The sequence below is a fragment of the Scatophagus argus genome, chromosome 6, assembly GCF_020382885.2.
Source record: "Scatophagus argus isolate fScaArg1 chromosome 6, fScaArg1.pri, whole genome shotgun sequence".
In the NCBI taxonomy this organism is placed as follows: Eukaryota; Metazoa; Chordata; class Actinopteri; family Scatophagidae; genus Scatophagus; species Scatophagus argus.
Window position 1 is genome coordinate 23,253,714 of NC_058498.1, and position 27,435 is coordinate 23,281,148.

At 39.1% G+C, this 27,435-nt stretch overlaps 1 protein-coding gene across 4 annotated transcripts in view; it reads right to left on the reverse strand.

Moving 5' to 3' along the window:
* Nucleotides 1-27,435, reverse strand: part of si:ch211-51h4.2 — a 66,584-nt gene that overhangs the window by 28,011 nt on the left and 11,138 nt on the right. For all 4 annotated transcript variants that reach the window (XR_006843497.1, XR_006843498.1, XM_046390543.1 and 1 more), the window contains exons 6-11: nucleotides 26,333-26,471; nucleotides 20,650-20,715; nucleotides 17,199-17,322; nucleotides 5,846-5,945; nucleotides 3,271-3,329; nucleotides 1,591-1,655 (exon numbers count right to left, since the gene is read on the reverse strand). Coding sequence is in view for 2 of the 4 variants with exons in the window: in XM_046390543.1 (XP_046246499.1) it covers nucleotides 1,591-1,655; nucleotides 3,271-3,329; nucleotides 5,846-5,945; nucleotides 17,199-17,322; nucleotides 20,650-20,715; nucleotides 26,333-26,471 (553 nt within the window). In the remaining 2 variants the exon portion in view is untranslated. The remainder of the gene's footprint in view (nucleotides 1-1,590; nucleotides 1,656-3,270; nucleotides 3,330-5,845; nucleotides 5,946-17,198; nucleotides 17,323-20,649; nucleotides 20,716-26,332; nucleotides 26,472-27,435) is intronic.

The window sequence follows — 27,435 nt, forward strand, 5'->3', positions numbered from 1 at the left end:
GGGCTGACACACAAAGACGGACAACCACATACATGCACACACACACACACACACATACACCTAGGGGAAATGTAGAGTAGCCAGTTAACCTAATGCACATGTTTCTGAGGGGAGGAAGCTGGAGTACCCGTAGAAAACCCACACAGACACAGCTAAACATTGCATCACCATCCCAGCTGCACATCATATAAAATCAATTTCTTCTTCAAATATTCAGAAATTGATTGATGATGTAACGACTACAACCCCAATGCCAAAAAAGTTGGGATGCTCTGTAAAATGTAAATAGAAACAGAATGTAATCATTTGCATACAACACATAATAATAAACAATAATAATAATAAACATATATATTAAAAATTATTGAAGTTCATGAGGTAAAACATTAAAATCTTTGCAGTGTTCTCCATTGAGTTTTTTTCAAGAAAGATGCACAACGATGACTTTCTGTTTCATTTTTGTTTCACAGTGTCCTAATTGTTTTGAAATAGAGGTTGTAATTTGTCAGGTTGTCCCAATGGCTTATCAGCAGGTGAAATCCAACTCTGAACTGAAAATCAGAACCTGCGCTGTCCACAGCAGGACTCACCTTAACCCCTTAATCTACCATCACTATTAAAAGAATTATGTGCAGACTAAATGAAACTGGACACAATTGCCATTTCATCCACCTTTCAGGTGAATCAGATGAAAAGTTGCATTTTCTGAACTAAAAGTAAAAGGTAGTTTGGATTTCTGCAGTGCATATGTTGACCAAAGGGCTCTGTATATGTGCTGAGAGAAAGTAAAGCCTGTTTACAGAGCCCTGAAATCACTCTGAAATGTTATTGTCAATCAATAAATGAAGCTCCCCTGTGGAAAAACGTGACATTATAGAGCACTGCTTTGCCACGGAACACTGCTTTCAAAATCTGGTGTGTAGGTTGGACACAAAATAAAAAACAAAAACGCAGCCAGAAGCTCATAAATCTCAGAGAAGTATCCCAGAGGAGAGAGATTTATTGTGTGGAGCTGCTGCAAGTTGTTTTGCCACAAGCTGATCAGTAAAGTACACCAAAGGTCAGATACAGCCAATTGTTGGGTATAGCTCAGTGGAAATTTCATGCAGTAGTGCAACAGTCAATTTTCTTGAGTTAAAAATGTGCTTCTCTGGTTATTTTATATTTTAACATTTGGGCTATTTTGCAATATTCAGTGTGTGTTATCAGTATGGTGCTGGAATGTGATGATATGGTCAAGCAATGGACCAAAGGGGGACAGAAAACGGCTTGATATAAGAGAGTACTAATTTAAGGGTGCGCTGTCCATGACCTCTAAGTTTGCACATGGGTTTTAAAGGAATACTCCATCAATTCTGTGTTGCACTTCCATTACTTTGGCGACCTTGTCAGAGACAAAGAATTACAGGCCTGGTTGGGGTCAACTTCTAAAACAACCAAACTGAACAAAAATTGAGCTCTATGTATATCAAAAGCTGATATCAAAATTTTTTGAATTTCTAAATTAGCTTACATTACATCACATTAAACGGAACAAAATCTTTAGAACAAAATCTAAAGAGCAGGACAGTCGGAGAACAATGTGCTTACCAGAGGATGTTGAGCACAGTGCAGGTTGTCAGACCTCCAAGCACTGCTCTCCGAAACCACAGGATCTGAAGGTAAAGAAAATACAATACACATTACCAAATACTGCACTATAAAGCTTTATAGCATACCGTGTCAAATGATAAAACAGAATGATATTATCACTGTAACATAATACCAGTGAAACTCAGCAAGCATTAATATTATCAGACAGCCTTAGCAGTACATAAAATGCAAATTTCAATTTGCTGCCTCCTCTGTGCACACCCACTCTTTAAGGCATGTCAGTGACACACTTGCTTTCAGCCACTACACACTTGGTGGGTCTGACCTTGTCTTTGTATGTTTTATGCAAAATGTCTGTGTTCAAAGCAAAAGATCCATCCTCAAAGACACTTCGGAGATAATGACCTCAAAACATACAAATCATGTCAGAGCTGATGATACATTTTGTCGTGTTTTCGGTGGTTATTTATATGAATCGAGACATTGAGAAATTGCAGTAGCAGAAATGCAGGCTTGCAGTCAGTGACAATGAAGTAGGAGGATGCTTACAGGCTACTCATCTGCCTCGAAGCAGTGTATTTCCATTCACTGGTTCTTACGCATATTTTGAAATTGCACATAAAAGAAGCTGAGTGGAAATTCTGGGCTGGAAATCAAAAAGAAAATACACCTTTTTTTTTTTTAACCTGCTACAGGGAAAACATTGTTGGTTACCAGAAGAAAGTAAAAGAAAATCCAACTTAAGTACAACAGGAACAGACTTTGCAAATAAATCACGACCTACGTAAAGCATGTGACATCACTCAAGCTTCCAGGCTTCCAGTCTAATGAAGAGACAAGAACATAGACAGATCTGTGTGAAGTGATAAGAAGACTGTAACCTTTCTCAAATCATTACATGAAACAAACCTAAATGCCATATTTGCATAATGTTTTCCATGTTTCTTTTCTTTTTTTCTTTTTTTTTACCACTTGTGGTTTAATTGGTGACTTTCTTTAATCATGTCATCTTACTGTTCCCTGTCCTTCTGCAACAGTTTAATAACACCCAGCTGAAGAATTAATGCCACCAACTCTGCAGCATCTTGATGCACCCAACACCTAATTTTCACATTACAGCAGCAGATGTAGCCTGCCCAAGAAAAACCAGAGTCTGTGCCCGCCAGAAGAGCTGAAGAGCTGAAGAGCTGTGCCCTAACCAGAAGCACTTCTGACCTCACCAATAAAGACAGAGCCAGAGAGAAGGCAGGGTTAGGGAATGGTGAGTCACAGTCAACAAGAACCAGCAGTGCTGACCAAATCAGGTAATATAAAGTGCATGGTACTAAGTTCAACACCAAGCACCGCATTCAGGGTATCACATCATTGTCCAAGCTGATTATTCATATAATACCAAAGCAGGCAACGTCTCCTCAAAATTTCCTATAAGCTGTATTACTCACAAAGTTGAGCTGTCCACTACAACCAGAGTACTGTCCTCGAGGAGTATAGCCACACATCCATAGTGGCCAGCCTCACTGGTGTCACAGGATGGCTGAGAGAGATGACCACAGCTGAAAGGCTGTGGTCAGGGCTTTTGTACGAACAGAAAAATAACAACCCAGCAATTTCTGAATTCAGAACGTTGAGTCTAGAGATCAGCAGACAGTGCAGGATATAACAGAGGACTAGATTTACCTGTGTTTTGTTGTGTGAGATCTGGGAGAAGAGCAGAGGCATCACGTTTACAATCCCTCCTGTGGACACAAAAACAGAACAGCAGGTCAGTCTCACAAACTGTGTGATATTCGCCATTTTTTTAATTTACTGCATGCACCAAGAAAATGTGTTTGTACCTTCGTATGGTACATCTATTTGTGGGCTTCTTTGACCGTTTCATAACTATTGATCAAACTGTGCAAGCACACCAGTATGTCATCACTGTCCCCCACGCTACAGTCATTCATACAGCGACAAAATAATAAAAAATAAATAAAACACATTTATTAAATTACCGTGTTACAATCAGATATTGCACATATCAGATAGAGATTATCTACAAATACCATAATCAATTACATCAGATGTGAGCTAACATAAGAGAGATCACATAATGCAGTTGCAGAAAAGCTAGGTTGATATCATTATCAAAGTATAACAGACTAAGTGAGGTATAAAGTCTGAGTATACAAAATACATAAACTTTTCATTGTGAGAACCCATAAAAATACATTTTGGACTAGTCAAGTCAAGTCAACTTTATTTGTATAGCCCATTTTTACAAGCAGTTTGTCTCAAAGGGCTTAACATAACATCAGCAACATCCTCTGCCCTTCGACCCTCACATCGACTAAGGAAAAACTCCCAGAAAAACCTTTAACAGGAAAAAATCCTCAGGGTGAGCAACAGAGGAGGGATCCCTCACTCAGGACGGGCAGACGTGCAATGGATGTTGTACAGGCAGTGACTAGAGTCACTGTGCAAATGTAGTTAGTCTAGTTAGTTAGTTAGTTGGTCTATTCTAACAGATATCATTCATCAATGTCCACATCTTTTAAATTTATGCTGTCCGCCTTGGTTCATGGTTCACCATTTCTGATATTGCTGTGCTTCAAGTTTTGGAGATATCCAAAAGAATCATACTAGCTCTAATATTAACTGTTTTAAGTTGGTCTTCATAGGGTCCCCACAACTAGCGAACTGCAAAGCAGCAGTCATAGCTGGCAGTTTGAGTGTTCAAATGGTCCTCTAAAGTAATAAAAGCTGGTGAGAAGTTAAGTTAGAGCTGTCACAGAAACACTATTGTAAGAGAGTGACAACCTGTTAGGCTGCCACAGCTGATGTGCAGCTGATATGTGCAGTGACTACAGGAAGTCACAGTACTTGCTGATGACAAATCCATTCATTTCTGATGTCTGTGGACTTATTTGTCATGGTGACAGCATGTCAAGCAAGATAGTACAGACGTTCCTCTCCCCATGATAGATCTACTTCCTCCTAAAGGGATTGCTTGGCATTGCCAAACCAGATGCGATATGCAATCTTTCAGGTGTGTTAAGGGTGTACACCTGGGTATCCAACCAGTGTGACATATCTTTAAAAGAAGGCCCACATCCTGATCATATTCCCAATCCACACACTTTTTTTTTTTTATCCCATATTTTTAAGTCACTATCAAAAGATCATGAAGGCTGGAAGATGAATGTTTAAATGTAGATCAACTGGTCAAATGAAAGCTGTGCCTTCTGGCTTCCCTTTTCACCAATTCCGTATAATGCCTGCATTACTGCTGACACCACACCAGTCTTCTTGTCAATCTCTTACTCCATCTTATATTTTACTCCATATTGTGAACAAGACCTCAAAGTGACCGAACTCCTTCACTTAGGGCAACAGCTCACTCACAACCCAGAGGGAGCAATCCATCGTATGCAGGCAGAGAACCATAGCCTCAGACTCGGAGATGCTGCTTCTCATGCCAACTGCTTCACATTCGACTGCAAACTGTTCACTGTGCCATAACCAGGTCAAATGTGCGCCTGAATCCATATCTTCTCCTGGGTCTGAGGTTAAGTCAGAGCCTCGTTTCCAGAAGCCTCACATGAGCTTTCCCAGACACACTGAGCAGTGTAATACTTGGAGTACATTCACTGGACCCCAATTTTTACCCTGCTATGCCATTCCACAGGCTCTGCCTCAGACTTCCATGTGGTAGTGAAAAGGTGTGTCAGCCAAAACAGCATAACAATGTCTAGAGCCTTGAGCATCTCAAGGTAAATCTTAATCACGCAATGTGTTGGATGGGTTCAGGAGGTCCTTAAATCACTTTCTACTGCTCACCAACATCTCCAGTCAGAGTCTGCAGTTCCTCATCTGTGATGAACACGGCTTGAGCCAGTTACTGTTTTTCAGTCATCTAAAGGTTTGTCAGAATTTGCTTGATGCCAACTTAAAGTCCTTCTCTCGAGTCAGCTTGCTTCATCTGTTTCGAGTGAGTGAACGAACTACTTTTGTTTTTTCTAATATAGGAGCATGATTTTGCTACTCTGTCGTGAGTGTGCTACAAGTTTGTTTTCCAAATCTGGTTGGCAACTCTAACTCCAGGTAGCTCGTCTGTCATGAGCCTTGAGTTTTATTCTTTCCAGATAAAAGAGGATTGGAGAAGAGTAGGCATGGACCAGAAAAAATGAGAGAAAGTGAGAAGGACAGAAAGGTGAAAAGATGCACACACAAAGAAGGTAAGTGAGCAATACTATACAAAGCTGATTCTCACCCAGAGCCACTGTGCCCATTAGGAAAGGTTTTCCCATCTGACTGAAGTCACTGCTGCTCTGAAGACCGACCTCTGACCCCACTGCAAAAGTCACAGCCACCTGAGACACACACACACACACAGGTTTTTGTTATCAATATAGGCAATAGAACACACTGAATTTAACAATCAAAGCTGTGGATTCCTGTTGGAGAAAAAAATGCACAAAGATATACATAAAAGGATGGGTTTATGAACTATTATTATTTTATTACTATTTTTTAAGGTCTTTAGACAGTACACACAATATTGTCCTTTCTTACACAGATTCTGTTTTTGTATAGGACCTCTCGGAAAATTTAAAACCTTTGTCGTTCTCCACTTGTACTTCACCATTAACAGCTATGACCTAATGCTTCAGCCCATTAGGTCATAGCTGACAATCTCAATACTAGCATGTTTTTGCTGAAAATACCTCATTACTCCAGGAAAGTCATCAGTCACCATCACATTCACCCATTCACTCACACATTCACACAGTGATGGCAGAGGCTGCTGTTCATTAGCACCATGATCTTACCATTTGCATGCATTCACACAGCATTGGGAGCAATTTGGGGTTCAGTGTTTTGCCCAGGGACACTTTGACATGCAGACTTGAAGAAAATCGAACCACCAACCCTCTGATAAATGGACACCCTGCTCCACTTCCTCAACCACAGCCGCCCCTTTAAGTACATTAAAGGGGCCACAGCTGCCCTTTTAAATACTTTAAGAAATAGTGCACTCACAAGTTAAAACTTTTTAAAACTTTTTTTTCTCAATGACAAGAACATTCTGAATTAAACACATTGTGAGAAATAAGACAGGATGATTGGGTGTCGTGTTTCCATCACAGCCAATCAGAGGTAAAGCCAGTACACACCTGTGCCTAGTAAAGAGTCATTTGACTTGGGGTCAAATACGTGCAGAAGGGTTGTATTTATGTGGCTACAAGAAGAATGCCCAGAAAACTGGGTGAAGAGTAACCCTTGTGTTTGAGTGCAACGAAAACACATTGCAGTCTGTTTCATAATAAACAAAGGGAAATCTGAAGAAAAAGGAAAGGAATAATAAAAGTGTTGTATGCCAAAACATCAGAGAGGACTCTTTAAAGTTCTGTGAGAAATTGTCTCATCACCTCATGATGAGCAAGTTCACTAGGTCTTAGACAACGGAAGGGCCACATTTTACTTAACTACTCAGCACACTCACTCACACACACACACACACACACGCACCATAAACCTGACTGCATTATCCTCTTCCAAATGATTTGACCGCCCTGCACCAGGCTGCAATATCCCCCTGCTGTCATGGGAGCAAGCAGCATTAAAGGTTCAATGACAACTTTATTAGAGGTGAGGGTCTGGAGTCTTAGCCAATTATAAAGCCCGAATAAATGTCACGCTAATTATTTCCAGAAAGCCGTGAAATTGTAGTCGATTCTCCGTGAATAATCTGCCTTCCAACACAATTCCACAGTTCGGTGCATGAGATTCATTTAAAAAGTGTGTGTTTGCGTGCGCAAAGTTGTGTTCATTCACATATCTATGTGTGGTTGAAATAGTGGTTGTAATGGCCAAAGCTTCATTCAGGCCTATTTTCACAATGGCTGAGTAGAGTTATCAAGGTGTATCGAGAAGAGAAGAAAATTCATTTTCATAAGAAGTGAGAGGTCCCATACGGGAGAAGCAGGTGTGACTTTATTCTTTACACAGCATGCATACATTTGGTGTGACCTGGTGGACAAGTTTGTCCTGTCTGTACTGTCCTGAAAAGGCTGTACAAAAAGTAAGCTGCCATAAAATGTGTTGCACAACCAAAATTCTTTGTACCAGGAGGTATATATGCTGAGTATTTGCATATGTATTGAGAATATTAACTTTAAATGTCATATTGGCCTAGGAATAGCATTGGAGGTCCCATTTTTAACCTTGAGTAGTGTCTGCAACAATTCATTTTAGGCAGCGTACACTCCCCACAAACCTTTACCAGTAAGAGCTGAGTGGGCAAACCGATGGAAAAAATGGAAACGGAAAAATCTACTACTGCTCATTTCTGTGAGCTCAGTATAATAGCAAAAGGCAACTCTGATGGGCACATAAACCATTTACGTCAACTCTTCTCTTCTCTTCTAATGTCTGGAATATGGCGGCAGGATAAAAAGAAAACTTGCACCCTTGGCTGGGACAAGTTCCAACGTCATCAATACATCTGAGAACAAGTCAGGGGGTTCAGTCTGACATACATAGGCATACATGCTGGAATAATTAAGACAGATGATCACACTATCCAAAATGACCTTTTCTGTGACATGAAAATGGTGCAGTGATGTGAATGGGGTTCATCAAAGAAAACAAACTGCTGATGTGTCTGTCTGAAACTCATCAGGTCTTTTTGTAGGTTGGCATTTATGTGACCAGAGTCCATCCTAATCAACAAATTTACCTTGGGGTCTCCTAACATGTCCCCTTCTTCTAACTCTTCATAGGTTTCCATCAAACTCTCATTTAAACCCCGCTCAAAAGATCAGTCTACAGAACTACAGTCTACAAAAACAGACTACACAAGTTGTTCAAGTTTGACATTAACGAGATCCAATGGCTTTGCAGTGGAGAAACATCTCCCTAAGGCCAGTGTTTAGGAACTGGAATTAATTATGTACTGCTTTATTTAGTATTACACTCCTGTGAAGAGAGGAAATAAAGAATAAATGCAATACTACTATTTTTTTGAGAAGTTTTGGAAATCTTGGTAAATGCTCTGAAGGGTATTTTAATACATTTTCTGACTTTTACTGTAAAAAACAAAAACAGATAAAACGAGGCATTTATTCTAGGTCTCTGCTATATTTTAATGACATATAAATATTAAAAGGGTCACCTATGTAAAATTAATCTTTTATCCGATGTGGAGTAATTGAAAAAGCAATTGTGTTACTTTACTTAACAGCTACAATAATTTCTTGCATTAATCACCAATTTGTTACTCAGCTCAGCTTCACAACACCACACCCTGGTCACATCTTCTGTATCTGATACATAGAAAAGAGCGAGACATTGTGATTTAACAACAGCAGCCAGCTTTCAAACAGGTGCTGGTCCCAGATCATCGACAATTAGCTTCAGTGTAAGCAGGAAGCACTTCAGAACTCCCATCCTCACCATTAAACCACTGGGTTCTTACACTCTCCAACTTTGTACAAAGTCCAGGGTGTTTCTTGCTAAAAAGACAACAGTCACACAACTGGGGTTACTGAGGGTGTTCTACTCTTCCTTTGTCAGAAGCTTGCCTCCTGCTCTTCCTGGAGCTGGGATGATCTGAGAGACAGCTGCAACCTGTAAGGGATGTTGTGTCATGTAACAGACAGAAGGCATCAGTGGGCTGCTTTTCAGTATACAACATTCCTAGCTTGTCTGCTTCTCAACGAATGAGTAAAGAAGTGCCGAGCAGAGCTGTCCGTGAACACATCGTAGAAAAAAAAGAAATGGAAACATACAGGAAAGTTTGCGAGTAAAACTAAGTAAAGGCTTGAAGCATTCACCTGCCCTCCAAATTATGACATCATACCATTCATGAATATCAATTCAAAATAGTCATTCAAATACGACAATCAAATTTCACAAAAACTTACAGAGTTTTAAAAAAGGTTACTTTGCAATTTCTGGATTACAGTTTTGTTATCACAGAATTTTGTATCTGGATGTTTTTGTGAGCAAAAGAACCCAGCAAAAGAACAAGTCTGTTATTCCCCTCGCCTTGCATTCTGAGGGTCTCAGACCTTTAGTCTTCACATCAAATACACGTGGACCAGACTCTAGCTAAATGAGATCCTAGTATTACCATACTTATTCTCCACAAGAAACAGTAGTTGGAAAGAAGATATCATCATCACCCATAACGCTATATAAGGTCCTGTTAGGTTTTGTCTTTTTTTCCAGGGTGCCATTCCTCCCATTTCAGAATATATCATACAACAAAATTTTACAATATCGTTTACTAATCACTTTGTTCCCAAAATGTGACTCATTTCAGTAACAGATTGTTATTTCCTTCATAGTATTAGGGATAATAAACCCAAGCAGAAAAACAGGGCAGAGGTTTAGAGGCACTGCTGAAATAGTTTAAAAAAATAACACAATATTTTCTTCAAGCAATAACTTGCTCCTATGTGATGTACAAGAGCTAGGTGTGAATGGACATGGCATCAGCCTGTTGGAGAAGCAGTTATTTCGGCAAACCCAATCCCACTACCAAACTCTAACAGCAAAAAAAAAACCAAAAACAAACAAGTAAAACAGCCTCATTCCAGCAGTGTAGGGCTCTGTTTGTCAGACGGTACTTTTTGCTTTTCATGTAATGAATCATAAAGTGGATGCTCTTCCAGGAAAAATGGTAAGAATGGGATTAAAATAATCTTAAAAAAACATTTTATGTCTGTTCCATTGGCTTTGCTCTTGCCTTTCAGAAGTCGCTGACTGAAGGTCATACTTTACCCACCCTTTTATTTGCCCTGTCATTACTTATTAAATTCCCTCGTCTCTCTATACTCCCTCTGTGTTGGCAGCTCAGGGCCTGGAAACTGCTGTTTTCTTTCGAAGCATACCAAAATAGAAACATTAATATTTCAGCCATAAAGAGAAAAATCACATTTGCTGGGCCATAAATGGTTGGTGCTTCACGTTAGCGTGTTTTATTCTGGTGCAGTCGGCCTTGCCTGCCCGGCTCTCTCTCATATTGATGCAGAGTACAGGGAATGGCTCTCAGTGCCCTGACTCCAGAGGTGAACCTCTAAATCTTAACGCCTCCGCCTATTTGGGACTTAGCTTCCTCTCATATTGTGTGTGTATGCGTGTGCATGCAGATACTGTATGTCTGAGGGACTTTCTGAGTAAATGTCTCCACCTACAAGGCATAGATGAAACAACAACCTTCCAAAACAACAGCAGGTACTTTTTGAGGTGTGGAAATTATTTAAAAACCACCTCCAGAACTGAACCAATGCTTCTGTGACAAACCCACAACCCACACCAGTTAGACAACTGAGTGAGTGTGTGTTTGTGCATGAAATAATTTATAGTGTGGGTGCTATCAATGCAATATGAAATCAATCTGTCCAATTTCTCCATTGTTTTTCAAGGACAGAAGATCCTTTAGGGAGTCATAAAGGTTCCACTGGCTGCCTCCTGCTCCAGAGGGATGAAGTCATTGATCTTTTGTTGGTGTATGGATAGTTGTTCTCCTATAGCCAACACCTATTCATTCATCTGCACTAAGGCATTTTGGGACGAGGGACTGGTCTCAAAACAGTTCGCACATAAACGAAATGACAAGCTCAGTGGAAAGTACACTCCCAGATATTTGAATCATGGTAATTCAGTCCAATATGTAATTAAAAATGTTCTAACCAAGATGTCTTAAAGAGAAAATAAGCAAACTTTTTTTTTTATAAGCAAGGATGAACTACATTATGTGACACTGCATTATCACCAGCATGATGAATCCTTTAGCCTTTGTTTCAGAGCCAATAGAGAGATTTAAAAGGGAATCTAAGTATGTTTTCCCATAAAAGAAGTTGGAACTAAGAATACTAAAGGAAATGTCATCCTGAAGCACCCAGATGATCAGGCACCACTTGCATCTGGTGCTATGTGTTCACTGTTCAATGCTGTGCTCCAGTATTATCTTGTTACAAATGCTTATGTTTAAATGCGCTCCCTGGTGTGTTGATGGTACACTTATGAACAATTACTGGTTGCTGTGGGGCCTAAATGAACTGTTGCTAACTCTGTCTCTGGCTCTCACTCTCTCTCTTCCACACACTTAAAGATACAGGCTACCCACTTCAGCCAGGCTGTGAATTACAGCACACATTTGTGGAACCTTTTGTAAAACAGGGAAACAAGGAAGGTAGAATCTGATAATGAATAGAACAGATAATGAAATCATTCAGTAAGTAGCTGGTCATATGCTCAAGGAAATATCTAGTGAACAGTTATTTACTACTTTGTTTTATGAATGTTTTAATGAATTCTGTATTCAGTTTTTTTTTCTCCCTCTTTTATTTATTTATTTATTTATTTGAGAATTTCAAATTAGTCATTTTGTAAGTATTTCATAGAGTCCGCCTTAAGTTTGTTTTTCATTGGTTGCAGTTTCATTAGTTGTTTTATAATACTTTCTGTATAATTGTGTGTGGACTCGATGTCCCTTGATGTTACTGATACCCCTGTAGATTCAGAATTTATTTACATTTCTTTATTCAATGACAAAATCCCGTATTGCCCATGTAGAACCATTCTGTATTTTTATATCTTGCATTTTGTTTGGTACATATACTACATATCTCTGGGGAAGAAAGCATCACATTTGCACTTCCACAAGTACAGCCATTTACCCTAGAGTTGTTATACCCTCCTGGTTACTTCAACTAACTACAGTTATAACATTAAGAGACCACTAGGAGACCGCTTCGTCGTGCGGCCCCTGCCGTATTTATCTTTGAGAGAATCGTCAGTTTGAAAAGGCATCAACGCATGTAACACATCCGACCTCTAGAGGGCAGCATCGGATTACAGATCTCAGTATGTACACAAATGTTCTTGTATGCCTTAATACATAACAAGAGTGACCTGGGCAGGACTGGCAAGTTTGAAGGGAACAGGGTGGGGTCTGAGTCACTGAGGCCGAGGGCAGCCCTGCAACGGCCATCGTGAATTTCCCTTGGGGGTGAATAAAGTATCTATCCATTAATCCATCTATCTATCTATCTATGTATAAGGAGGGGTGAAGACCTCTGCCAAATGGAAACTGTAAACAGAGGATCTGAGGATTTTTATTATGTTTTTATTTTCTTTATTTTGCGAGAAAAACGTATGCTCACCAAAAGTTCAAATGTGGTCAGGTTACATTTTATACTCTAATTCATACACACAAAAGTATTGGGACACCTGATCATTACACCAACAGGAACTTAAATGACATCACATTCTAAATTAGTAAGGGTTCTAGCCAAAAGTCCTATCCCAATACTTTTGTCTATACTCTACGCTGGCTGCAAATAACAATAACCCCATACTATCAGAGAGGTCAGAGGTTGTCATAGAGTATGTTCAATGGTGCAAAGTGCAAAAAAAGCAAAATTAGAGGGCATACAACAAAATGAAAGCTCTGTCCTAGGGGAGATTTTATGTGATGAAAGAACTGTGACAGCAACAAAATGGCAAAGCCCAATAGATAAACAATGAAAAGCTGTGTAAGTGATTCTTCCAGTGAGTGAGACAATTCTTTTTATAAGTTAGGATGTAATGTTTCAGGAAGATGGAGAGAGTCACAGCAGCATGAACGGAGACACCAGGCAATAGCACACGGTACATAACACATTTAGGTGTTTTATAGTTCTTATCACTGACTGGTTGCATTTTTGAAAATTTATCATGTGTTTGATCATAAAGAGACTCTAGGGATCTCCCATTTCACACAAGAAAAAGAGCTGAAGTCAAAGGCACTAGTCCAGTGTGCAGGATTTTGTTGAATCTAGTGGTGAGGTTGCAGACTGCAACTGAACACCCCTCTGCTCAATATGCCCTTCCAAGTTCGTACTACAGCGCTTTGAAAAAAAAAAAAAAAAAAAAAAAAAAAAGGCCAGTGTCTGGTTGTCCATTCTGGGCCACTGTAAAAAGATGGCAAAGCAATATGCACTGAAGAAAGGTTTTCGGTTTGCATTCCAGTCCCGTGTACAAGCCTGATGGTTTAACTGAAAACCAACTTAAGCAGCATTTGTCAGGTTTAGGTGGAGAGAGTTGGCAGCATGTGGTGTGAGCAGGACCCATTTAGCTCAGCACCACAAGGTGCTGCTTCCTTGTGTTTTGTGGGGATGTAGGCTATTAAAATTGAGTTATGCATACTGTGCTGCTATACTACTCTGAAAAAGAGAAAATAACTGTCATCATTAACGAGTTGGTGCAGGTTCAGCTGTCTAAAGTTGTGCTACATGCTACAATACTTGAGATGAAGCCTTGTTTTCATCCACATTGTTTGCCTTTTTAAAGTTACTTTATTACGCTGTTGACTCAAATCAACATTTCCTGTTTCTATTTCAAATTAAAAGCTCTTTTTGCTTAATTGGGCAGAAATCTTTCATTTTTTAACAAGACTTTAATTATGCAACATTTGCAAGAATCTGTTGCCACTGACTTGCAAGGTTTCCATACACATGTGAAATGCAGATACTGCCAAAGAAGACTTTAAAAGAGACTTTTAAAAATTAACAGTTACAAATCACAAATTACAAAGTTTTTCAATTTTAGGTCAAGAAATTCAGTCAACACATGTCTCACTTGTTTCCCGTTGTTTTTGTTGTTGTCAGTTCTCACATTAGTAGTAGTAGATTAGTAAAAAACATAGCAGATGATGACTGATAATTTGTTGGGATGGTCCAAATGCCTTTGTGGTTTCCCAGCATCTTTCCTCATCACGTAGATAATACAGCATCATGCCTTTATAAGGACATCCACAGGGGCCCTCATTTTTGCTGCCAATTTGGACATTTGAAAGATAACCATTCCTCAAGAACAACAACTATACTGTTAAAATTACCTCACAAGGCATCAGCCAAGTTTGCATTTTGTTTATGTAGGCAGTCATAGCATTACAAAATGCAGAAGTTAACTGCAAAACAGCTCCTAGCACAACAAGGTCAGCAATGCTTCTTACTCATTATCCATATTAAATTTATCACTAATAGTTAAGCTCTCTGTCTTTATAAACCCATGGTCATAGCTGATGTCATTTGTTTACTTCCAGAAAATGGTCACAATGATATATTAATGACACATGACACGAATGCTACTTAGAAGACAAACATGGGCGTCTGCCTCATCATTTCCAAAAGTCTCCATTTCTGCCCATCTAGACTATTTTGCAATCCTGGAGTTTTCACACTAAAACACTGTCAGCAGCATTACCAAAAGTCTCAGTTTTGGGGGTTTGAAAATGCTAGAATAGAGTGGATGTAATAAACATTTCTAAAATGGAAATGTAGTCTAAGAGATGAATTTCAATTTAGTATAGTTCTCTGAACATACAATATTTACATTCATTGAAAATAAGATGACAAAAGTGTAAGAAAGAAGGTTTCAAAGTCTTGGCCAACATCCAACACAGTAGGGCAGGACAATTCTCTTGAGGCAGTGTAACCTTGCAGGATGTTAAATGCATTGTGGTCCAAGACTAAAGATTTTCTCCTGCTGAGCTGTTGACACTCCCTGACGTTTGCAAGCTCTGACCTGTAAAAACCCTAAACCACCACACACACATACACACACGCAGTGGGAGCTCAATAAGCGGCACAGCTTCTGCATGAGGTGACCATTGTACAGTGCCACTTCCATCCATTTTTCCGGCATGACCATTTTTCTGGCATGACCTCGCACACAAATATGACAGTCATGACAGTCATACATCAGAAATGGCCGAGGGATATACAACTTCAGCGAGTGAATGAAGACAAAGCTTAAAAGACTATAAAGGGTAAAGTGTGAAGCGTGAAGGTGGGAGAAGACTCTTGAAACATTTCTGTTTATTTTGTTGCCTGAGAGAGACTGAGAGTAAAACACTCTGAAATAAAAATCATGTACGAGATTTTATTTGCTAATAATTATATTTTTTATATTCCCTTTAAATTCTTTAAGAAAAGTAATATTTTAGACTGTGTGATCTGTAGTAATATAAACACCTAATCTAGACCTAGATACCAATAACAATAATTCAATCCAATTTAATCATTTAGAGACTGATTTTAAGTAGTACAGGTTCTGTTCATTTGTAATAATAATGAAATTGATGTTTTTTAAAAGAAGAGAGTCAAAACTAAAAAAAAAATTCACACTGAAAATGGTACAAATGTATAGAGGTGTGATAGTGATTGATTACCGGCCACAATACATCAATAGCACATAAAACAGCAGAAGTTGTAGAACCTGCCATGAGGGGTCACATCTAACTGCACTGTGCTCTACAAAATGCTTCCTTATAGAATGTTTAATAACGTTTAATATACTTTAGTATATATAGTACCAGTAATGTACTTTGTTCTGCTCAGAAATCTGTTATCTCTCTTCTTTTCTTAGCAACAAACAGCGCACAAAATATTCTGCTACCAGCTTCTCATTTTGAGTGGCACAAACTGTCACGTTCAACAGCTAAACTGACAAACGTAAACAGGAGTTAATCAGCTATTGCTAATTAATCTTAACTCCATGAGTGACTTCACGACTGTCTGTACCTGAATGAAGGCTGTTTGCGGTAAACACTGTAGAAGGATCACTGTACAACTGCCAGTAATTCTATAGTTTCCAAAAATCTAACAGAGTGATACATCAGAATCAGAATTCCTTTATTAATCCCTGGAGGGAAATTCTTGAAAGCAGTTTCAGGAGTCTATTCTTTAAATGATCCTCAGTACATTAAAGATCAGCACAACATGTATATGAATACAAACAACAAATTCTATTTTAGCACACTTTTAAAGTCCCATGGAAATAAGATTTAGACATCTCTTTCTGTCAAATGTTTGTAGCCAGTATATCAGAGGGGAGTTAGAGCCACTCATAGCACCTAGACACATCCAATTTATTTTTATGCAACTCTCCAAACATAGCACTGAAATGTATACAACAGAGATATATAATAATACATCATCTACATAATCATTTTAATAACTGTCATAAAAGCCTGTTGGTACAATGCTAACTGAAGAGCTCTTACAGCAGGAAACCCTGATGTATTCCTCTTAAAATATGAAAGGCTGGTGATAAATCTCTATCTAACTCTCATGTATTTAGTTAGAGTATGAGGTTTGTGAATATTTGATTAAATGGGCATGGACACAACTGCAGTCAATTCTACAAATACAATGCAACAACATAAACCCTGTGGGAAAAACCAGATGAACCCATCAGCAATAACTGATGTACAGTGGCGATACAACTGCATTGAACCAGTTGTCCAATCAGCAGCAGAACTACCGAACAACATGATAGCATTGCTGGCCTCACCAACACCAGGAAACCTCCAACTACACCAGAAATACACTCTGACCCTGGTATGCTTTTAGACTAAACACTGTTGTCTTATGTTATCAAGCCTGAAATGCTCAGGTCATTCCAACTCATCAGAATCAGAGTGACTAGTCAACACGGGACAGAACTTCTAGTGTTATCGCAAACCTTCTCCTCCAAATTTGAAAATAATTTGTTTCATTGTTTGGGATGACATAATTAGCAAGAAAAAACAATAATACTGTAATAAAATAAGACAGAGTAATGGTTACCGTGACAATGAGCAGGATTCCCTTCAGCAGAGTGAGGAGTGACGTGACTGGCTGGATAATTTTATGGGCCAATAAGATAGCAAGCGTTAGAATCCAGGTGAAGGCTGGGATCACATAGATGTGGCTGTGGAGAAAACACACAACCAGTCACACACTTGAATTATTTTATTTACATTCCCATTCAACAAAAACAACATCTGAATGCCATCAGAGGGATGTACCACTCTTGAAAATGCTAAGATATTGGGCTGTGATAACAGAACCATCAAAAGCTTTGCTGCAAGTAGTCAACAGGGTTGCAAGAAAAGTGTTGAAAAAAAAAGACGCAAATGGGGTAATGGGCTGCTATTATTAAAGATGAGCTAGGTGGACCTTCTCAGGTTGAAGATGGACTCAAAATCAACTCTCAAACCTACTGCCAGTTTTGTTTCTTCAAGCAGTGGTACAGGAAAAAGTCTGCATCTTTCAAGAAGGCCATGATTTTTATGCAGGACAATGCTCCATCACATGCATCAAAGTACTACACTGCACGGCTAGCCAGTAAAGGCCTTAAAGATGAAAGAATAATGACCTTAACCCTATTGAGAACTTGTGGGCCCTTTTTAAATTTGGCGATTTACAGTGAAGGAAAACAGTACAACTCTCTGAACAGTGTCTGGGAGGCTGTGGTTGCTGCTGCACAAAAAGTTCATAAACAGATCAAGAAACTGACAGACTCCATGAATGGAAGGCTTATGACTGTTGGTCACTTTTTTTTTTTTTTTGAAATGTCAAAAATGTTTATTTGTAAACAGAGAGTTAAAGATTTTTTCACTTTAACAGATAAAAATAAATAATTTTCCTTTTTCATTTAGTTGTATAATAATTCTGCACACTAATAGGTGCCCAATAACTGTGCACATACTGCACATTCTCACTTTTTTAATTTTATTATTTTTTTATAAGCGTTCTATTTTACAATATTTTAATTTTTTACTTACCAATTTTTTAGTAGCAGGGACATAAAGAATTTCACTGCACATTGTACCATGTATGATTGTGTGTGTGACAAATAAACCTATCTTGTGTCTCTTGTATCTTGTAAGACAGCCAAAACATCACTTCTACTAGTTTAAATATTCAAGTTTGAGATTTATTAACATTTTGGATTGACAGAGAGCACTGTAATTGTTCAATAATAAAATTAATCCTTAAAGATACAACTTGCCTAATAGTTGTGCACACAGTGTACTGCACCACTGTCTTGCTGTAAAGCTCCAGAAACATTTTTTGGATTAAGAGACTTCATGCAACTTTACATCAGAAATACATTATTAGCTTTTCCATTAAAACACTGATAATTAAAGTCACAAAATATTAATGTTATATACAAAACATAATATGTTTCATGTGCTCAACTCAAATATGTTATTTACAGCCATTAAATTATTACTTTCTAGGAAAGGAATAGCTCCTACACTGGGTTTTAAACTGCAAAACAAAAGGAATAATTGTTACAAATGGATACAAACAAAAAAACAGAGATTCGACTGATACTTAATTGGTTTAAGATGCGTTTTAAACCCATAATATTTTAAGCTAGACGGAAAATGACCACTTTCTAAATGTAAAACTTTTGTGAGTGAATATTAAGAGACAATAATAGGGTCTCTGGGTTGAAATTGAATCTTGGTAATGCTTTAAATCTCGCAGGACTCTGTGGGGTTTATTTCCAAGACACCCTCTATCCTGCAGCAGTGGGACTGAGAGGAGAGTTTTTGTGCAGAGACCTGCAGTAACCTATTGATTGCTGTCCCAGGGGAGGAAGAATAAGGTGGTTTACCCAAAGGAGGCTGCCTAAGGTTTTTTCACTCCACTAACCCTGCCTTCCCACTCCCACAACGCATCGCAGCATCTCCCCTGGCGCTGAGAAGGCCGATAATGATGCATCCAGGCGTGCAAACGAAGCAGTCCAACCGAGCCGAAGAGTCTGAATAACATTATTTGGGTTAAATATTTACTGGTGCATGACAAAATAAATTAGTCCTGTTAACTGATAAATGTAATTACAGGTTTGGAAGAGGGAAAGCGAAGGTGTGAAGTGTGTGAGTGTGTGCAACAATCACATGCAGAGACGTCTAACTGCACTGCATTGATTCTTGACTTGAGAGTTGTGCAGAAGTTAGTCAACAGCACTTGTATCATTAGCATTCCACGGTAGAGAAGTGGTCATTTCAAGAGAGAAATATAAATGAAAAAGGAGACTATATGTAACACAGAGTACCTAAATCTGCGTAGAACAAAATGTACATAGAACATATTTCAATGCTCTTTGATCGGACAGGACAAAAAGGTCTGACTCTGATTTTCTATCACATGTTGGAAGCTTGCACTAAAGTGAAAACCTTCTGAGAAAACTCTGAAAATCACACTACTTCCCTGAATACTGAACACATCACTCATACATTGTATTTACTTACTATCACTTCTTACGGCCAATTAGGCCAGTAGGAAATAGCAGGCACAGTATTAAGTGGTGTGACAGATAATGAGGGCTACAGCTGATCATTCATTTAGTATTCATTAGCAGATATTTTATTTTCAGACTAGGGTTGGTCATCTAATACAGAAATTAAATAAAGAAATAAGTCCTCACAACCTGATAATGGAATATTTCTGCCTTAGAAAACATCTCTACTGTGCACATATGTTTGTTTGCTTTAATTATGACTACTGTGAGTGCTCTCAGAGCCGCCCACGCCAGTGGTTATCTTTCAGGGTTGTCTAATTTAAAAGAAGAATTTAAAATTTAAGAATTTAAAAAGAAAAAAAAAACATGTTTGCAGAAAAAGATTCATTGTGAGCTCATGTAGGCTTAATACTGTTTTGGACCAGGTTCCAGGTTGATAATATACCAGGATAGTCCCACTTCTGCAGTGACTCTTCTTAATGTTAGACTTCTCATTTTTGCAATGATCAATTGATGACTGTTTGACAGCTGATGAATATTGTTGATGCATGTAACTAATTAGCAATAATGCTGTGGTTCTTTGCTAAAAGACTAAAATGAAACCCTTTCCTGGTCTGAATAATACATCTGTTTTCAGCCAAATATCACTTGTGACGTGTAAGAAGGTAAAAAGAGTGGTCAGTCTTCTCAGGTGAAGTTATTCACGTTCGCATTCCAGTTGCACGTCAATATACCGTTTTATATCAATGAGCATATTTAATACTGGATTTTATAAGGTGCTACTGAACTTCGGCTCATGTCACCTTACTGAAGGTTACTCAAGACAAGACAATTCAATTCAATTCAATTCAGTTTATTTATATAGCGCCAATTCACAACAAAAGTTATCTCATGACACTTTCCAATTAGAGCAGGTCTAGACCAAACTCTTTAGAATATATCTGGTTGTAAATGGAAGAGGTCTTATCGTGTAGATTTCTTTTGCATATATGGAAAACTTACCTGACATCAAGAAGAGCAGCATAGGCCTCACTGCCAGCCAAAACATAACTAATTCCAATAGAAACACTGGAGAAAGACAGAAGAGGAGAAGAGAAAGAAAAAAAGGAGAGGAAGCAAGGTTATTAAGTGTTAGGCAGTGATAAGCCATCATCCACTGTCACAGTTAGCCTTCCACTTTAGTATTAAACATTAGAATGTTGCCCCATCATAGCGCCACAGCTTCTAAAATCCTTTCTTGTTTGCAGCAGAGTGCCTTGATCTTCACACAGCTTCTCCGTTTTAAATTTGCTCAAAACAATCTGCCTTTGGGGGCGACTTAAAGAAAGTGTTTTGGTTGTACATTTCCTCTGTACTTTGAGCAACACATTCACATCAAGCCAGAAATCCGTTTGCAAAATAATATACCTTCATAAATGAGCTGGATGTTGCTGAACAGGAGCCTTTTTACTGTAGGCTTCAATCCAAAGTGAATAGCAAGACAGGTTTTTGTAGCTCAACATCTGTTCTGTTTCTTATAACTTTAAGCTTCTGTAATCTCCCAACACTTGGTTTTTGAGAGTGAAAATCCATTAGCAGTTTCTCCAGACAGCCAAGTGCTATTTTACACCCACTCTTTCAAATCCCCTCTCTATCAAATCTTAGAAGGAACTGCCAACAAAGTTTCGTCTGCAGCAGTCGAAGCCATATTTTTAAACCTGAACAACTTACCAAAGCTGCAAAGCAAAGAACAGAGAGCGCGATGTCAAAGAAGCTATAAGAGATACTTGCCACAGGTATTTCAGTGGAACTCAAATCATCCCCTCTGCCACCATGAGCACACAAAAAACATTTAGCCACCTACAACATAATGTACCAGCTTGTTTGTATTTATGCAGCTTAACCTTTAGCAGTGTGCAAACCCTAAAGCTAACATGTGTGAAGCTTGATACTAAGAAAGAAGATGGTAGTGAGACAGTTAACATACGCTGATAAATATATAAAAGATGTGACAAATCTCTAGCTAAATCAGTGGCAGCAGAAGGGTTTTGGTGTATGTTGTGTATGCAGGTGATTCATTTATTGAGTCACCCCACCCGTCTGCGTGTGTGGGTGTGTAGAGTTGCCTCAGTAAGGCAGCAACATACATAAAGTGTAACAGTTTTAATAATAATTTATTATATTTGTGTGCTTTTCTAAACCCAAAGTTCCAACACAGAGTGCTCTAAAACAGTCAAGACAGTCTCAGCTAAACATTTTGGCATAACAGATTGTGACATTGTAGAACCAGGTATGAAGGTGTTTTTTAAAGCATGCTTACAAAGGTGTGTTTCCAGAAGCTTCTCAGAGCGACAGAGACTGAGTGTTTGAATATGGTCACAGAAACAACGGGATGCAGATCCACAGAGAGCTTTGTAGGTTAACGTGAGGATTTTGTATTCAATGTGGGAGTGTGTCACAGCTCCAGCCACGACTTGTTTTATTAGTTACATCTCTGTTCCCTTGTTTGATGTTTCCTTGCTCCTTTCTTGAACCAGAAGTCATTTTGGTTCACCATCTTGCAACCTGTTCCAAAGTTCCTCGCTCGTGGATGAGCAGGAACCTCTGCAGAACAATGAGCGAGGATATGCAAGAGCTGCTTTCACACTGCTTTTTACCAGCCAACACATCCCCTTACTGAATTAATTAGACCTTGCAGCTGTTCGGACTGATCTGATACAGTATATCATATCATCATAAAGGTTTCATCTTGGAGTGAAGACAGAGAACAGTTAAAACTGAAGTGCGTCGCTCTCAGGTTTCATATATTGTTTTCAAAAGAACTATAAATAACTTCCTTCATTTATTATTGAGATTTTTCTTTATAATATCTTTATCTTAAATTAAGGTCAGAGACAATAGGAGAGTCAGCTACAAACACTTTTTAAATCATTTATCATCATTTTCATTCATTCACATATAAGACTAATACCGGAAGATAAATCATTTCATTTTTCACTACAACATTTAGCCTCATAATTAATTTCGAATATTTAAAGCCACCATAATCATATTCTGGGTTATTAATTAAAATAATGAATTCATAATCAGAACATCAACAACAGAAATGGAAAGAACAAATAAATAAGATAAGCATTCTGCCAGCACAAATGGTTCTTATGCCTCGGAGCAGGACACAGCACAAGGTAAGAATGCAGCTTCTTGTTCACGTACAAGTGTTTGTTAAACAGGTAACAGGCTACAGAGAGAAAACAATGTTGCTCAGCAGGGATAACTGCATGTCTATTAGTATTTCCACAGTGCACACGTGCACGCACAAAAAAAAAGGTACCTACTGCTGTTAAAGCCAACTGTGCAAGCTGTGATCAGCATGCTGCCAACATCAAAACACGTCGCTTTACGTGAGAAAACAGGTCTCATCTCTCTTAAAACATATGCGTCCATGCAGCCTCAGTGGGATGGACTAAGACACAAGACAATTTAATTATTTAACTTTTGTTGTGGTATTTTTATTGCTATTAAAGTGCATGTTGACTGTAAATGATGTGCTTTCACAGAATTGTGTGTGTTTATACAGTGTAAATTTGCATGTCTCTGTGGCTGCATTTACTATTAGTGCGTCAATATGTGCTCTACAACAGCTCCACTGTGTAGGGCAGTACATAAAGACTAAGGGGCGCCAAGGGTAAAAGACACAGGTCATGTTTTGTGTGTATGTGTGTGTGTGTGTGAATCTCTGTGTGTGCAGTCGAGCCTCCCCATTGATCGACCACTAAGCCTCCTTGAGCACAATGAGGGAACTATCGATCGGCCAGGTGTTACAGAGCTGCTCACACACTGATAACAAGACCTTCCACCAGTGATGCTAAAAGCCCTGTCCCTCGCCTCTGTACGTGTAAGGACACACACATCGACACACAATCTTGTCCTTTATGTTACACTACTGTACCACTGTAAACAAACAAACACATCTTTGCTGCATATAACACAGTGTACAATTGAATGTCCCCAGTAGCAACAGTTAGAAGCCATATCTTCTGCTGAATCAGTTTTTCTGAAGTAAATTTAAGTATAAGCCTACACAGGGACTTCTTCAGACCATTACTTTTACCGAGTGACATACACAGACTATTAGTTTGGAGCCACTGGGAAATTGATAAGAAATAGAAACAGAGAGCAGTTCTCCATTAGGGAAATCAATCATTAATTTGCTTTTCTAGCAGAGAATTCGGTGATGGAGTTTCTTTTAACCATTGCATGTTTGTTCTTAAACATAATGTACACTATATTTGTGTGAGCAGTGCATTGTGTATTCTTACATACTGAGAAAAGTTTTACACAAACCAGCCCCAGTTGTCTCTCAATTCAGAAGTGTAATGTGAAACTTTACATTACACTTCTGAATTAACTAGCTGCCAATTTTAAATTACAGAGAAAAAACTGACTGAAAACAAGTCTGACACTTTAAAGAGTTGGTGTCCTGCAGATACTGCAGCAATGACCATATTTTATCAGTGTTTGGCTCAAGATTGTAACACTCAATACCTCAAGACTGTCCAGTAGAAGCCAGTGATATTAGGTCTGAGCCTCAAGGACAGTGTTAACACAAGTCTTGCTGTCCTGGCTCAGCTGTGCAGGTCCAGGACAATTAAACTAAAATGACTTGGCAGGCTTCTCTCAAATATTGTTGTATTAAACTTGCATCTGGTAACAACGGACAAGCAGAACATAAAGTGAAACCACATGTGATGAATTCATAGTAGACCTGGGCTATAATTCAACAATGTCTACCATTTAACATCAGGGAAGCAGTAGGATTTCTTTAAGAAGAGCTACGACCGATTCCCTTGGGGCATCCTACAGGGGGTTCTGCGGGAATATGGGGTGGTTGGTCAGTTGTTACAGGACATCCAGTCTCTGTATTGCCAGAGTGAGAGCTACGTTCGCATTGCCGGCAACAAGTCAAACTCGTTTCCAGTTAGGACTGGACTCTGTCAGGGTTGCCCTATGTCACGAATTCTGTTCATAATCTTTACAGACAGAATTTCTAGGTGCAGCCAAGTGGCGGAGTGTGACAGGTTCGGTGGCCTTAGGATTCCATCTCTGCTTTTTGATGTGGTCCTATTGCCGTCATCGAGCAGTGACCTCAAGTTCACACTGGGACGGTTTGCAACCAATTGTGAAGCAGCAAGGATGAAGATCAGCACCTCTAAATCCGAGGCCATGGTTCTCAGCCGGAAAAGGGTGGATTACCCACTCCTGGTCAGAGGAGAGTTGCTGCTCCAAGTGGAGGAGTACCTCGGGGACTTGTTCACAAGTGAGAGTAAAACGGAGCAGGAGATTGACAGGCAGATCGGAGCAGCGTCTGCTGTGATGCGGACACTGTACTGGTCTGTCGTGGTGAAAAGAGACTTGAGCCGAAAGGCGAAGCTATCAATTTCAATCTATGTTCCAACCCTCACCTATGGTCACGAGCAGTGTGACCGAAAGAACAAGATCGCGGATACAAGCAGCCCAAAAGACTTTCTCCTGCAGGGTGGCCAGGCTCAGCCTTAGAGACAGGGTGAGGAGTTTGGACATCCGGGAGGGGCTCAGGGTATAGCTGCTGCTCCTTCAAGAGAAGCCAATGGAGGCGGTTTGGACACCTGGTTAGGATGCCTCCCAGACATCTCCCTGGGGAGTTGTTTCAGGCATGTCCATTCAGGAGGAGACCACAGGGCAGACCCAGGATATGATGGAGGGATTATATCTCTGGTCTGGCCTGGGTACATCTTGATACCCCCCCCTCCCCTTGCTCCTCTCCCACTTCAAGCCTCTCATGTCTATTGTCTCTGTCATTCTCAGAGTCAGAGTCCTGATCAAAGATGCCATAAATCACCTATAGGTACCGTATTCTTGTGTCATCAAACTTGCCTCCATGGTTCTTGGAGGCTGTGTTCAGTTCCAGTCTGGCCGTGATCACGGGGAGGCCTGCATTGATTCAGTTGCTCATACTAGTACCACTCCCCTCTAGAATTCCTTATCGTGTCAAGCCTTCCCATGTAAGTTGACTTTGACTTCATTAGAATGACTTACTGTATCTATGAGAAAGAGTCAGTTTTTACAGTTGCAAGTCATAAAAAAATGGAAAAAATGCTTGGTGGTGATTTTTTTTGTTACACTTAATATACTTCATATATATATACTTCATAATATACTTCTATACTTCAGTGGTTTCTATAAAAGGTATCATATTCACAATCATCCAAACATATATTTTGGAGGACATCTGATCCTCTGTTGTGCTTACAGTTAAACCAGTGACGAAAACAATTTTTTGATATAATTCTAATTTTTCTTTGTGTGAATTTCACAACTTTAACCCCTAAAAATCACAATTTAAATATTTGCCAGTGAAGCAAATATTTACTGAATGTAACAGGTGAAACGATTTAAATATTGTTGGGAGAAAATTGTGATGAGTTCTATTTATAAAGGCAAAAATTTACATCTGAATTATGTGCTACTTCTTTGTGAAAAGATTCACAGCATGATAACAGAGATTGAACTTAACTTATACAGCACAAATGGACTTAAGGGGGAAAAAAAAACACACACTCCCACATACTCACTCCCACACTCTGTGTTATTTATTCTATCACTGGTAAATGTTCCATTGGTAAGATCGAGCAAAATGATGGCTTTCATCAGCACCATGGTAACTTACAACTGGAAGAGGAGGATGCAGTTGAAGGCATGGCTCATGGGGCGGGAGAGGAAGAGGCGGCCAAGCAGATGAAGGTTGGGTTGCAGGCTCTCAGCTTGGTTGCGCAAGTCTACTGCATCTGGTTGTAGTAAACCTGTATCTGAAGGACACAATGAACAAAGACTGTCAAGTGAGTGAACAAGAAACTGCAAATTCACTACAGCTAATGACATTCAGACCGCATATGACCTTTAGCAACTTAAGGCCCACTTCTGATTCTCTGAAGAACACCTTCCCAAATAAATGAGAAAAACATGACAATGGGCTGTTGATGTATTGAGGGTCATATTTCCTCACCATACTGCAAAAAAAGTTCCAATGAGGAACTTTTACTGGCGCAGATTGTCTTTCATGGCATTACCTGAATGTTTGTCACTACCTGAAATTTTTTAACCATGACCAAAATACTTGAAGGCTGTCCATCATTTTCTGAGATTATAACACTGAGGACAATCTCCCTCACTATCCAAGCACTAACAGCACACAGAAGAGCCTAGAGACCAGAGGCCTTGGACTGGTGTGAGACCACTACAGGTTACAGAGGGATACAGGGGTGAATGCATGCTTCAGGATTTCATTCCAGTGAACCGAGTACTTGGAGCATCAACTTCAAAACTCTTTCCTTCAATGAATTTGATTACATTCAACTGAGCACACAGTTTTAATCTGTGCAGACCAAGAGGAAGGTCTGAGTTCAGACCAGGCTACAGCAGATCAACGGAGTTCAAATCAGTTCATTTAACTCCTATTTAAACATAATTGTCTAATTCTGTAAAACTGCATCTTTTGTTTGCCCGCTTAGGCACAATGCATGCCGTATGTTAGTGCCCTCCGCTGCTGCTTTGTGTGGTGTTAACATTTAATTATAAATGTATCATCTTTAAGACTGTTCTGTATTCTCCATTTACAGCTTACCTGTCATTTTAATTTTAATAAAAGATATGTAAATAAAAACATTAGTGAAAGATGAAACAAGGATGACAAATGTTTTGTTTTAAAATTTTCAGGAAAAGCAGCCCACGAGACAGAGATTACTGGAAAAGTGGGAAAAGAACTGAATTTAA